We start from the raw sequence: 14188 nt of genomic DNA, 5'->3' as shown, positions 1-14188 counted from the left end.
TATTCCCTACACGCGAAATATTTCAAACCAGCACGGTGTATGTGCGCACGGTGCAGAGTTACTTTGAAAGATTTTCCAAATTCCTTACTGTTTAAAAATATGTACAGTCCTTCATAGGATATATTAATATTAAATAAATAATGATTACTAAATACATTAAGAGAAAATGTTTTTTTTATTGTACTTTATATTATACATTTTTTGTCGATTTTCTGTTTGCAAATTTAACTTGCATTTTATTTCCACACTTTTGGATTTTCTTATAATTGAACAATTGCTTTCATTTAAATTGAAAGCAGTCAAAGCTGTAGACTATACAGAGGGAAGTTATTAAATTGTTTAGAAAATTATGTTTGTTTGAAACAAGGTAAATATCTGAATGTTTTAATGCGAAAGCAAGCAAATTACAAGTAGCATGTACTTCTTTCGCCAAGGCACATTGGTAACCCCTCTGAAGCGATGGTCGATAACCATTAGATATGGAAGTAGCGCTGCCAATCGCTGAAAGTTCAAACATCTGTAGAGTATTCCGAGTGAAGTGGATGTTTTCAGGACATAATGCAAAATGTTTGCATAGGAGGTAACACGAAACGAACGGCGGCCATTGAAAAACGTGTCTGGTAGGCTAGAAATTTCCCTTAGAAATGCATCCAACGCCGTTTAAGAGTACGTATATTTTGCTTATGGATTTTAATTGTTTCGTACCTTATCGTGCACATAAACAGCAACAACAATAATTAAGTGTGTAAATAATCCTTAAGCAATATCATTTGTTGCGTTATTTTCACGTGCCCGGTACAATTAGTGGATAACTGCATTTTGCTAGTAATTACACATTATCATATTCAACTTGGCGTACAAATTATTGCATTAGTTGAAATATATAAACAAGTTACTGATTTAGAGATGAGGAGTGGAATATCTTAAGAGAAAGTAATAGGAATGTAGGAATCGGGACTTCTACTTGCGATTTGCATTTTAGCAACGCAAAGTATCGAAATTCATTTTCAGAAAGTTGAAACCTGTATAGTTACTGATATACATGTACACATGCAATGCTAAATGATATAGCTGAGCATAGAATGATACATTCATTTGGCTTGTATGACTCTTTTTTTATATTGTAAACACCTTTTTTTATTCTATGCGAGGTATAATTTCGTGTACTGTATAGGATACAAGTAGTAACTAAATGTAATTGCTGCAACGAAATGATTCTAAATTAATCACTCTGCAGCTTCAACGATTGAATAGAATACAATAAATAGTTGTACAATTATTAAATATTCTAAACTGTGTATTTCCCAACAGCTTATTAATAAATCTCTTTGAAGTAGAATATTTTTGGTATTTTGTTTATAGAAAAGTGAATTGATAGTGTAATAACAATTTAATATTTTCTTAAACGTAATAGGATAAATTGCCTTAAAGGCTAGAAAATATTTTGCACCCTTGTAACTGTAGCTTAATGTAACACATCATATGAACATTTATTTCTTCGAAATGTTGTCATTTAACATTTACAAATTCCGATTTTAATTGATGGATAAATTGCGAATTTAATTATTAAAATGCGATTTCCGTATCAACATTTAAATACGCTTTACAACATATACATTTGAAATTCATTTAATATTAATGAAGTTTAATTATACGTCACTTCATATTATGTGAAATACAACTAAGAGTAAACAATTTGTAGACAAATTTTCTTTTTACAGTCCTCAATTAAAAAAAAAAATCAATAAAAATCAATAATAAGAAACAAATTCAAGAAGGGGGCGTAAAGTAATCGAAGTTAAACGCGTAATACACAAATGCATCACTATTAAACGCCTAAAACACGAAAAGGATTGAACAATCCTTATCACACAATTTTCAATCGGGAAAATCAAACATAAAACAAGGAAATGTATAAAACTGATGAAGAAATTATAAATCATTTGTAAGGACGTGCGTATGGCAGAATTACGTCCCTACTGCACATCTAAAATAATATCAGGATCGCATAATTCCGAACAGAACCTTCCCAGCACAATTTTCAATTCAGTAGAGCCAGCATAATACAATAAAGGAAAGAAATTCAGCATCGAAACGTAAATTTTTCACAAGAATGTGTGTAAAGTAAAAATTCGTCGCTCTTTCAAATCCCGTGAAGATCGAACAATTCCTCGGACAATCCTCGTCACGTCATATTCAATCGAATAAAACGAACACAAACGAGCAAGATACAGGAACCTGAAGAAGGAAACGTAAATCACGCGAGGCGAATTGAAATCTTTAAAGCAAAAATTACGCCGCTGTTGCTCCTCCATATGAAAACTAAAAGGAGACGTTTTTTAAAAGAATTTTTACCACAATGCTGTATAAAGAAGTAATTAACAATGTAAACGAATGAGAGAGATAAACAGCAAATCGAGAGCGCAAATAATTCGTAAGGACGTGCGTAGTGGCCGCCGCATCGAGTAACCCTTTCGGCTTGGCGGCGAGCGAGCGACTGCTGGCTCGCGTCTTAACTCGTGCGATTTCGCGGACGCTCGGGAACGCCGGCGCCTCTGGGCGTCGCGACGGCGGGCGTCCAGGGCTGGCAGGCTGGCAGGCAGGCAAAGGCAGGCGTCCCTTCGCGCTCTCCCCGCCAGACGAGTTCCGACTCTACGCTCGGCCGGACGTGACGTAACGCGCGCAGCGTGGAGAGCGTAGAGAACGTCGTCGCCGTCGGTCTAGTCGTCGTCGTCGCCGTTGACGTTGCCGTCGTCGTTACCATTCGTGACAACTCTCTCTCTCTCTCTCTCTCTCTTTCTCTCTCTCTCTCTCTCGCTCTCTCTCGCTCTCTCACGCTCTCCCCCCCTCTCTCTCTCTCACTCTGTTTTACCCGCGCCCCCGCGACACAAACACCTGTGCACGTCGACACACCGAGCCGTTCAACTCGATGACGTTTACTTGTCGCAAACCAGTTGAGTGTCAACGATATCAGTCGTCGCGACACGCGCCCCCCAATCCATCCCGTTCCGCGTGAACGTGCCTCGCGCGCGGAGCCGCGTGCGCCCGCACGCCACTGCGTACCTGACGTGTTGACGCTTGGTGACTGACACGCAGAGGAACAGGAATACCATTTGACAGCGGAAAGTGCAAGTGAGAGCATCGGAAGCGGATCGGCGAAGTATTAAAGCGAGAAACTATTGTGAGTGACGGATAGATACCGAGGGAAGGAAGGAGGAGGAGTTTATCGGTCGGCACGCTGGACCAGATATTCAGAGGGGATCCGGCTCACGTGTGATCGTTTCGGAAACGGTGCGCTGAGTTACGTTACGGTGTACCGAGGCGTCCGGTGACAGAGATCGCGAGGGAGATCGCGGGATACGCGTCGGAGGGCTGCTCGGCGTGCTGCTCGTTTTAAATTCGAAACTAAACTCGTAGCGATACCCGTTGTCGGAAAGTAAAAGGGGGCAGCGGGCGAGAGGCGACGGGGAAAGTTCCTGCGGGAGGTAAAGTTCCTTCGGGGGGTGGAAGTGAACGGGGATCCCGGTGGAAACAAATGTCAAGAGATATCGGTGCGCGGAAGGACGGTGGCGCGGCGATGTAAAGTAATGTCGCGAGGTGGGTGGGTTACCGTCGATCTTAGTGGCAGCGCAATAGACAAACGGAGCCGGTAATATGCAGTGACTGTTCGGTCTCATCGACGACAGACAACAGGCGTGCCAGTTAAGTTTGAAAATTACCACTGATCGAGTGATGTCACGCTTGCGTGATATTAACGTCACCGATTGATCCACGGTAGCCAGCGATCGCTGTCATCCCATCGATCCACACGCGCGCGCGATCGCGCCCCGCACACGCACGGTACGTTTTCAATCACGCGACCGTCTCATCTGTCCGGCGGTTTTTTTTTCCCTCCTCGATCAAACGCAGACATCCCAGTCCCCGCGGTGTAACGTCGCGGAAAATTTGCTCGGCGCCGCGGAAGCGTAATCCTTCCTGGTCACGTGACGAATCGCCCGGGGGACAGTTCGCCGCAGGCGAGACAGGGCCGCCGCGAAGATGCTGACCATGTCGACCTTGATGATGCCCACGACTATGACCACCATGACGAACCCCGGCCCCATACCGGCGCACAGCATGCCGCAGAAGATAGAGCCGCCTAAGCTGACCGCAGCAGCTACGCTCACCCACACGCCGACGCCGGCCAACAAATCAGGTACCCCGCTTTATGCTACAGATTTATAGCTTTACACTATCATGCGAGCGCGGGTCTAAGATAAATTTAACCGGTACATTGTGCTGCCGAGTATGCACCGCTGCTCCTGTCAATCCCTGAACGATATACGTCGGGCGGAGCTGCGTTTGCCCCCACGGTTTAGAACGGCGAGCTGAGCGGTATCCTTGCTTGGCGCGCGAGCTGTTTTAAACCGCTTAATGCCCATCGATCAAATTATTGTATTCGCGCGAACCGAGCCGTACGTCGGATAATGTTTCGACGCCGTTATCGATCGATCGCGGAAGCTCCAGGTGCGACCCAATGGAAAGCGCCAAGTATACAGTATTCATTGGATTCTAATTCCGTCCACGTTTTTGGCAAATCCGTCAGTTATATTTTATACAGAGATTGCACGGTTAATTGTGCAATACTCGAACCCAATGCGAACGTCGAATGCCACGGTGCCACGGGAGCCAGGAGCTGACGTATCGCTGCGAGACAAACAGGGCACCAAATAAACCCCGCGTTCTCTAAACGTACCTATTTATTTATCCTGACATGTTGCCCCTCCCTCCGCCGGCTGGAAGTATCGCGCACAGCCGACGACTCGAACAATTTTTCCTCCATTTGATTCGGTACGTACCGTCCCGACGCTCTCGCCGCGAAACTACCGCAATTCTGCCCTCCAATTCCGGCGTCCATAAAAGACGCGCTAACTTCTCGTACGAGCGCGAGGGAGGGAGCAAAGGCCGACTGAGCCGGATGTGACCTGTATAGAAATTGGAATATACTTCCCGGCTTTCTAAGACGCCGGCGAAACGTAATAACCTTGATCGCCGAGGAATTAATCGCTCTCCTATTACGGGCGTCGACGTTTCTCGATTAGCGCTCGTCGCCGCTCATTTTCGCGCGACCCAGCCGCGACCCCGCTAGCCAACAGGCGGACAATTGCTTCTCGGTGATTACTCGGCTAATAAACATTTACAGAGAGCCCCGACGAAACGTTGCGGCTCAATTAAAAATTTATAATTCGTCCGCTGGCCTAACAGAGCCGCGGAAAAAAGCTTGGCGAGATTCCAGGACTTTGTAGCCGCTGCCGGAGCGACGCTCCTGCCAGAATCTTTCTTCGTTCGGGCGAGATCCCCTACATCATGCTTTAACATTGCGTATCGCTTCCAAAACGGCATCACGTTCCACCGTATAAGTGGTTCTGTTGGTGCATCATCGTGCGCCCGTCATTTCGATACGAGCCCCGCTCCCATCCCCAACCCCGTCCGCGAGGGCACGGCTCGGGACGAAAAAGAAATGATTTCGCTGGGAGCGCGCGGCTCTCGAGTAAACCGAATAGCGTAAAGTGGCAGAATCGCGATAGGGGACCCTTAACTGCGCGTACTTAGCACGTACCCCGGCTGTACCGGTATTACAATGAAAAGCGTTGTTACGGGCACGCTGTAGCCGTGCACGGGGCTGTTCAGATTCGGAACGAAGGCTGCGAGTGCGCTCTTATCGAATAGACAAGAACGCAGGAAAGTTCTAGACAGCTTCTGAATGCGAAATTGAAAAAGTGCTGGGACGTTTCTGTTGCCTAGCGTGGCTCGCATACACGCTCGCTGGCGGTACTTTCGTCGACCAGTGTTTACTGTCGTACCCGCTGCTCCAATTCTGTCGTTATTACTGCGAGTCGAGTACAGCAATTTCGTCGATGCGATTACGAGGGTGATTCTAATCACAAATTGCCCTCGCATTGATTTTACATCGCCAACTTCGAATCGCCCCTTTTCTGTGATCTAAAATTATTCGTCGAAGGGTGGACAGTTTGGGAGAGTCTTCTATTATTTCAAGCACAGTGGCAATTAAAAGCGATATCGAAAAGGGCATTGAATAGGTAAAGCTGTCCATGGTGTAATTTTCATCTATTACCGTCACTATCAAGCTTCCGCGGTTTCAGGATCCTTCCACGTAATTTACAATTCCAAGTGCTTCACTATCCCCCACGTTTAAACTGATAGAACCGCGTCAAACCTTGAAAACTTTCCCACCCCTGACAGCAATCGCTCCCCTTTTCTTCGCAATAAATGAACCAGGACTCGCCTCTGCACATTTCTCCCATCGAACCGACTCCAAATCCAATAGCGATTCACTGCAACCCTACGCACTCAGCCTCCATTAAGGCCCAGAACAAAGAAAGCTGCAATGCATCCCATTACGTTAGTCCTGCGAATAAATACAAGCGCGATAACGCCGTATCCGAATGATGGATCGGGCATCCGTCGTTGTCAGGGGAATGTCCGACCACAGGAACCCTCGTCAGAGGGTGGGGGGGAAAAAAAAGAGCGGGCGTAACGCGTCGCGCGACAGTGTTCGAAGGCGTGTTTATCCACGTATGTGTAATCCAGCGCAGAATACGTGGAGCTGCCAATAGGGCAATCCCTAGCCGTGCACACTTAGCACGTACTAACTGTAGTTACCGTTACATCGCAAGTGTACGTGTCGTGGGAGCGTAACAAGGGCGCAAGTCCCGGCATCGTGCCACTTTGCCACGTATACTACCTGCGTGGCATGCACGTTAGCTACGTAGGCAAGTGGATGCATGGAATTTATCGAAGACCACCAGACATCACGGCATTTGGCCCCGTATCGGACTCCAACGTGAATCAATCCCGTTAATTACTTAAGGATTAAATACTGGCCCACCCACCAGCGGAACCGTCGGAGCACGAGCTTAAAACCGTCCACCCTCGTCGGTTTCCCGCCCTCGCTTTCTTCCCCGTTCTGCGGTCTTTCGTGCTCGAACGCGCTCGAGCATATTACCTACCCCTCCGCTCGCGCGACGTATCGAATGCGCGTTGATTATCAGAACAGCAGAAATCCCTTCTTTTCGGGTAGCGGTTAGGTTCCCCGCTTCACGGGCGAGCAGCTCGTTCGGGGGTAACGAAGACCTTCGCGAGTTGCGAAGTTACGGTCCGCTGACGAGATAGAATGCTCAATTATTTATAACCAGTGAGTGCCGGGCGAAGAATGGGGCGAAAAGGGCTGGCGCTGCTTCGTAATAAGAAAATTAATTCTGCTTCCTAATGTTTCATAAGGGAGCAACAGGGAAAGTGTAAACTATTCCCTTTACGCGCGCTCGAAATTTACAGTAGCCGTATTCATTTTCAAAGGGCTTTATGCCACGTATGTCATGGAGACACTGCGAGCTTTTTCGTCGCATGATTCTGTTTCGTGAAGCTTTTTATTTTAACGTGGATATCGGAGCTGCGACGAGTGCTTCGGGATTATGCTGTGGAGAAGGAACTGTTTCGTGCTAGAGATTCGAATTAAACGGTTATTCTCTGTTCAACACGATCTTTCTAGCATTCGGTTCGTTCCCCTAAACCACCCTGGAGGCTCTGAAATATTCACGGGCGTAGAGGCGCCACGGCTCAACAGTAAGTGCTTATACTTAAACATCGTTGCTCGCACCACGCACGATTATTACACGCCATTGCGGGGAAAGGACCATTCGGGTGGAATTCTTTTAAATGTAGTTCAAGAACCACGTTATAGGTAAATTGAATTCAGAGGAAGGTTGAGAACGTTTTCATTATCCAGTTCATCCGTGTACTGACCGCAAAACGCGTTACAAAATATCCAGCACTTTAAGCAGAGGGGGAAGCACTTTCAAGTGTTACAGTTGGCCCTTTTTACGTTGTAACCACACAATAGAATGGAAGTACTCTACATTGTTGCGTTCAGGCAAAGGGCTGAAATTCTTTGAAAATTTGCATATAGAAAATTCATTTGCATATAGTAACTTCATTACCTGTAAACTGAATTCGGCACTGTTAGTAGTTTTCATAAACATACGTGGCCTCTGTAACAAGTAACATTTAATAACCAGGATATATAAGAATCATTGATTTTTATGAGCTTTTATTCGATGTGACACAGTGTAGATCTAAATAAGCATTAATGTTACTCCATACTGTATGACGAAAAATATTAATAAGCAAACAACTTGTGAATCGAGTAATCAGAGCGGTCAAGATTTTCTAGAATTTCCTCCACGTGTGCACTGCCTGGTTAAATAGGAAACAGTCTACTTGATGAAATTCTTTGCCGGACAAAAATATTGGGACACCCTTTAAAACGGAATAACTTTTTTAAAATTGGTCCAAACGACTTGAGATTTTTTGAGAAGCGGGAAGGATTAGTTTATTATCCGGGAAGGATTTTTAAATTTTCATTACAGGCTCGAATAAAAAAGTCGAAATAACGACCTTCACTATTTTCTTCGCTATTCCAACCAAGTGTCACTTCTTCTAAAACGACGAAACACGTCACCTAGTAAACTAATCCTTCTAGCTTCTCATAAACACTAAAGTCGTTTAGCCTAATTTTAAAAAAAGTTATTCTGTTTTAAAGGCTACCCTAATGCTTTTATCTAGCACTGCATGTGTTCCAAGTTGGTTAGGTATTCTTATTAGCGTTCTGTATTATTAACTACTCCCATCGACATAGTAACTATCGTTCTTTGTTAGGTCACCCAGTGTAAGTCACCTACACGTCACTGATTCACGACGATCACTAGCATCTAACGTAATAATTAAAAAGTCAATGTATATTATTATTATTATTACTATTAAACGTCTTTATTACTCCAGTAAAAAGCGAGGTGCAGCTAAGTAGTAAGCTGTTACTATTCCTGACCTTAACAACAAAGAAATACAGCAACAGATACAAAAACACAAACATAACAAGATAATAAAAATTGCACAAAAGAAGAGAAAAAAGAAAAAGATTTAAATCATTATTGCCATCTAGAATCAGACTTACGCATGGTATGTGCGTATGTAGGAGGCATATATCCTGATAAATCACAACTTTCTCTTGCATCTCACTATATCCAAATCCCCCCATTTAACGTCACACAAATGAAATGTCTCATAGCTCAACAAAATACAGCCAAAAAGCAATATACAGTATTAGAAACGTTTATTGCATTACTCAAATACTTATGGTGGATTCACTTTCACCACATTTAGCACTAGTATTCAGAAAGTAAATCTTCGCGCGATTGTCGACTACTTAGGTACACAGTGCCCGATATCTTGGTTAAAATCATTTAAGCACCAACTACTTTGTCAGTCGCGTAGTTACGAAGATTGTCGCGCAGGACGTGGATTTTGGGGTGACGCAATAAATATATCCGATGATGTCTCCAACGTCACGAAGGTGGGTTGGAGGAATGAGCGAGACGACGCGGCACGGCCGCGAAAACGAAGGGCGAGCGAAGGAGCCAGCAATTTTCCAAAATAGAACAGAAGTCGACAATGGCTGCGCCGACGGGAAAGAGGCCGACGACGAAAGCGGAGGCGATGGATGGCTTTAGCTTCGGTTTCCTGACGAGGTTACCGAAGTTTCGTCCGCAGATTCAATTTTAGTTGGCGCGCCAACCCGCGCCACCACCATTCGCGCCGCTGAATGCCACGTAGGTACCTTGCAGGGGTGGTTACCAGCCCCGTCTTTCTATATTCACCCTTCCACAGCCACCACCCACCCGTCCGTCGCCGGCCTCTTGCCAACGGGCTGCTTCGAGGCCACTTTATTCAGCTCCTATTAAGTTTTCGCGTTTTCCGCGCCTTCCACCTGATTGCGGCTTGTTTCGATCTCTCGCGTAGACAGCCCCCGCTACCCCCCCCCTCCCCCCCCGCCCCTCCTGCATGGCGGATTTATCGACATGACTCCTCGCCCCTGAACGGGCTCATTCGTTATCGCTGTTCCGCGGGCGCATTTCAATTTGATTATAAATTAATTAGACCGTCGGCCGGTGTACGGCTAACATTCAATATTGAGCGTTGATCACGGCGCTCGGCGTCGACGTTCCGCCGTAACAACTGTTAGCGTTGTTACTTCCACGGACAATTGCTGGTATTAATTGGTATAAAGTACGAACACCGGGCTGAATCGTATCGATGCATCCAGCCGGATATTATTTTCATCCCGCGCGAGTTATTCCTGTCGCAAATTAAGCGTTGCGCGTTCCGGCAGCGATTTTTTAGTTTTTTGTTTGTAGCGCTGTCTTGAATAATACGTAGGGAATCCTTGCGACGGCGGGAATGATATTAACGGTGGGGGGGATGTTTTTAAGGAGATTCATTTCTGGTATTTAGGGAGTTTAGTCTTTTCTGACTGTCTCGTGGTTTGAAATATTGTACCGTGTTTATTTAATAAATAATGTTAATTTAAAATATAGTAATTGAGTTAATTTCAACTAAATAAATACTATAAATTGGCACTACAATTGCCGAATGTGCCGCGCGTGTGTGCGTTTGCAATATTCAGGAACACAAGTCATACAAGTTTCTAAACACCGCTGAAACCACTTTGGGTTAGACAATTGAATGCTAGTCACATTCCACTGCACTATTATTAATTCAAGTCTTTCAAATCAGCTGCCACACGTTGTCCACGTGGCGTGAAATGAATGCCACTTCATACTCTCTGATAAATATTTAAAAACTATTGCATTGATCAAAGAGAAGAATGGACCTTGCGCATTATCACGATGACATCTAAAAATATCACTGGCGAGTAGGCTACGTCCTCTGACAATGCTCTATAGCCACGAGTGTCTGTCACTATCTGTGTCCTGCGAGGTAACATCGCGTTCAAGAAACTGTTTACCGAAAAAAATAGAGAAAGTCTAATTACCCATGCATTTAAACATGTACGGAAAAATGTGAAATGATGATGGGAAACGTGCAGTTCTTAAGCATGAAGATTTTTTGCTTGTAATCATTTTTTATAATCAGATTTCTGAACAGTGCTTACTTTTTGCGTTTATAACAGCAGCGAAAAAGTTCTTATATCATAGTATAAGCTGGGTTGTTCATAACAAACTCGTAGTTACTTTAATGCATACTATAATGCAAGGTAGTATCTTGCCGATTCACAATGTGAATTAAAAAAATTAAATTTGGGCGCTAATACTAATTGTAATGCTTAGAAATATATATTTCAAACACTATTTTAATGAAACATATGTTTCTGTTATCGAAGTATTCCATATGTTTGATAATCACTTATATGGCTTTATGAAGTTTAAATAATTTCTGTGTATAAATAAAAGAATGCAACGCTTCCCTATATTTTTTTTAGGAACGTTGTTTAATCATATGAAAATACAAATACTTTAATTCAGATAGTGCAAAGGAATACTAGCTCTGACGTGGAATACTTTCGAATTTCAGTAAGATTTGTCAAGGGCAGCTTTGAGCTAATCTACATGCTTACTTTTAATTTATCGGCTTACATTCAATTTCGATCTAACAAGGTGAATTCTTTTTTCATTAAGTGAGAAATAAAGAACGGCAAATGGGAGACAGGGAAGAGATTTATAAAATTTCAAGAAGAAGAATGTGGTGGAAAGTTCTGGAAGTCAGTAGTTTCCAAGAAACGCCAACGGTCAAGTTATTTTACAAGTGAACAGCTAAGGCGATCTTTCTTTTTCAAGTATATTGACAGTAACCCTTCGACGTCTAAAGGATGAATCCGATCAGCACGACCTCTACAAGAGGGAAAAGGAATAAATCGACAGCACTGCTATTTTCTCTACTCTTATCGTTTACAGTTACATTTTCTATTTTCCCAACTGTTCAGTTATGTACTACTTATTATATGCCACAAATTATGTATATATATATATATATATTTAAAGATAAAAGAATTTCTAAAAGTCCAAGCAATTTCGATAAATATTCTATCGGTTCTACAAGTCTTTAAATAAGTTTCATATACAGTGACTTTATAATTTCATAAATGTCCCCATCAGAGCAGTGTAATTAAAAACTCTAAATTATTCTTTGTGCCTCTGATAACGGGATTTATAAAGCCAAAAATTACCTTTTTATACAAAACACGGAAAACTCCTTTTCCGATTAGGACGAAACTAAATAATATGCGGAATTAAGAACGGATGATCGCCGAGGTGAATCGTAACAAATCTGCCAACGCCAGTTAAAAAGTAAAAGCGATTTGCAGTTAATTAACGATATACCGGCGTTTCGGTGGAGCGTCGCAAACGAATTGTAATCTCGTTGCAAAATTGATTATCCGGCCCGGATCCGTGGGGAGAGCGAGTGGCGCATCGTATAGGTGCAGTAGTCACTTCGGGAACAACATTTACCGAGCGGCGTAACGACTGATCCGTCTATTCCCAGTGGCAACGAAAACTCGTAAAACGGTACTTGGAAATTCGCTGCGCCAAGTTAAACTTGATGGAGACGAAGGGGTATGGCTGGCAGTGGGTAGTGCTGGTGTTGCTGCCGCCCAGTCGAATAGGTTTCGGTATAGCCGAGACCCAGAGGACCGAATGGCTGTCGGTGCAAGTCCACCGACGGGGTTGCGACGCGGAAACCGGAGCCGCTACCTGTCGCGACCGAGGAAGTGACCCGAGAGAGAATGGAAAACCTCATACACGGGGATGAAATGATATTGTTTTGGCTGAAAACGAGCCCTCGGCCGATGCTTAGGGGCCATTCTCCTGGTAAAAACCGTGCGGAGAAATATCAAGCAGTCACGTACATTCCTCCCCCGTTGCTCTTCGGCCGCGGCGTGTACGGTACATAACGAGATGTTCAGGGGGAGGTCGGAATGGACGAAGACAGAGGGGGCATCGAGGATGCGAGAGGAACCAGATATTGCCGCGGATAGAGATATTCGACGATGCTTAATGGATACTGGTTCAGCCGGCAGGATACGGGGAGGGTAGCGACGGCGACGCCAAGGCACATCGAAGGAGCTGAGGATCGCGGAAGTGGACGACGCACGAGATCTTCCGTGAATCCCTCTCTGTCCTCCTCTATCCGCCTCCGCGGGGGCGAGGTCTCATGGATTACACGTGGAAAACCGCATGGATTTGCGTGCAGTTGGCCGGCTGCCTTCGCTGCTAGAGCAAAATCTGACCCCCTTTCCGCAGCGGATAAATCTAAAATTTGGCATGAGAAAGACTCAGCCGTGAAAGACGGTTCTTAAGAAAAAGTCTCACGGTTAGAGTCGATCGACACCCGGCCGCCGGGATCTCCTTTCAGCGAAAAAATGCCCCGTGAGTGTGCTCGCGAATTCTCTTTCTTCGGCCCGGCGCGAGATAATGGAACCTTCTTGCGCATTGTACGGCTTTAGAGAAAGGATGAATTGCGTACTCAGCGCGAAACACTCGAATCCTATATTCTAATCTATCATGCGAACGATCGCGAAATGATCGTGGGGATTCTGCCAGAAGTGCTGCGTGTAGATATTATACGTAGCTCTTGGAAACGTACGATGGTTTAATGAGGATGCCTAGTATATATTGAATCTTCAGAAATTATGTGATAGTTAGTCATTAATATAGTAATCAAATTTTGAATGATGAATTGAGCCAAGTGTTTTCTTTTTGTATTTAAATATATAAATAGGTTGAGCGAAGTGAGAAACGTTGAATACAAAAATATAATGTTATTCCTGCATCTTTTTTTCATTTTTGTTGTTTATCTCAATCGATACACCAACTGATAAACTAGGAAGTGGAGATAAAGTAGTTATGTAATTTTATCCTCATTTCTGAGCTTGTAGTAATTTTCATTAAATAGTTACAATTTTGAAATTCAATTAAATTAAATGCACTAGAATAATTCAAGTAATGTACTGTATATCTATATATTGAACTATCTATTTTTGGATCTAGTTCTGAATATATGGGTGTCATCGCGGAAGAAGTTAAACACTTTGTTCACAATGCTGTGAAATTTGATAGATATTGTATTAAAAACTATTGCACATTAAACTATGCAAATTGACGCAAGGAAAGATAACAGCAAAGTGCCGTTTCAAATCCAATATTTTTCTACCTAAAAGTACGGGGAAAGCTTTTCCACCATGTATAAATTTAAATTAAAATTACTCCGTCGCTGAAAGACAAATATTTGTCGCAGAATTCTTCTCACGACCAATTCTGAACTTTACGCTTGACGA

The 14188-nt window shown here is 43.8% G+C and overlaps 1 protein-coding gene across 3 annotated transcripts in view; it reads left to right on the top strand.

The window, feature by feature from the left end:
- The window catches only part of LOC143369220 (cytotoxic granule associated RNA binding protein TIA1), a 591539-nt gene that overhangs the window by 344093 nt on the left and 233258 nt on the right, over positions 1–14188 (top strand). The window contains exon 1 of one of the 3 annotated variants that reach the window (XM_076812876.1): positions 2662–4195. The exons of the other annotated variants lie outside the window; for them this stretch is intronic. Within the exon in view, the coding sequence (XP_076668991.1) occupies positions 4039–4195 (157 nt within the window). The 5' untranslated portion in view covers positions 2662–4038. Of the gene's footprint in view, positions 1–2661; positions 4196–14188 lie in introns of those variants that run through there. 3 annotated transcript variants of the gene reach the window in all.

The sequence above is a fragment of the Andrena cerasifolii genome, chromosome 5 (assembly GCF_050908995.1).
Source record: "Andrena cerasifolii isolate SP2316 chromosome 5, iyAndCera1_principal, whole genome shotgun sequence".
Taxonomy (NCBI): Eukaryota; Metazoa; Arthropoda; class Insecta; order Hymenoptera; family Andrenidae; genus Andrena; species Andrena cerasifolii.
This window is presented reverse-complemented; position numbering and strand designations above follow the sequence as displayed.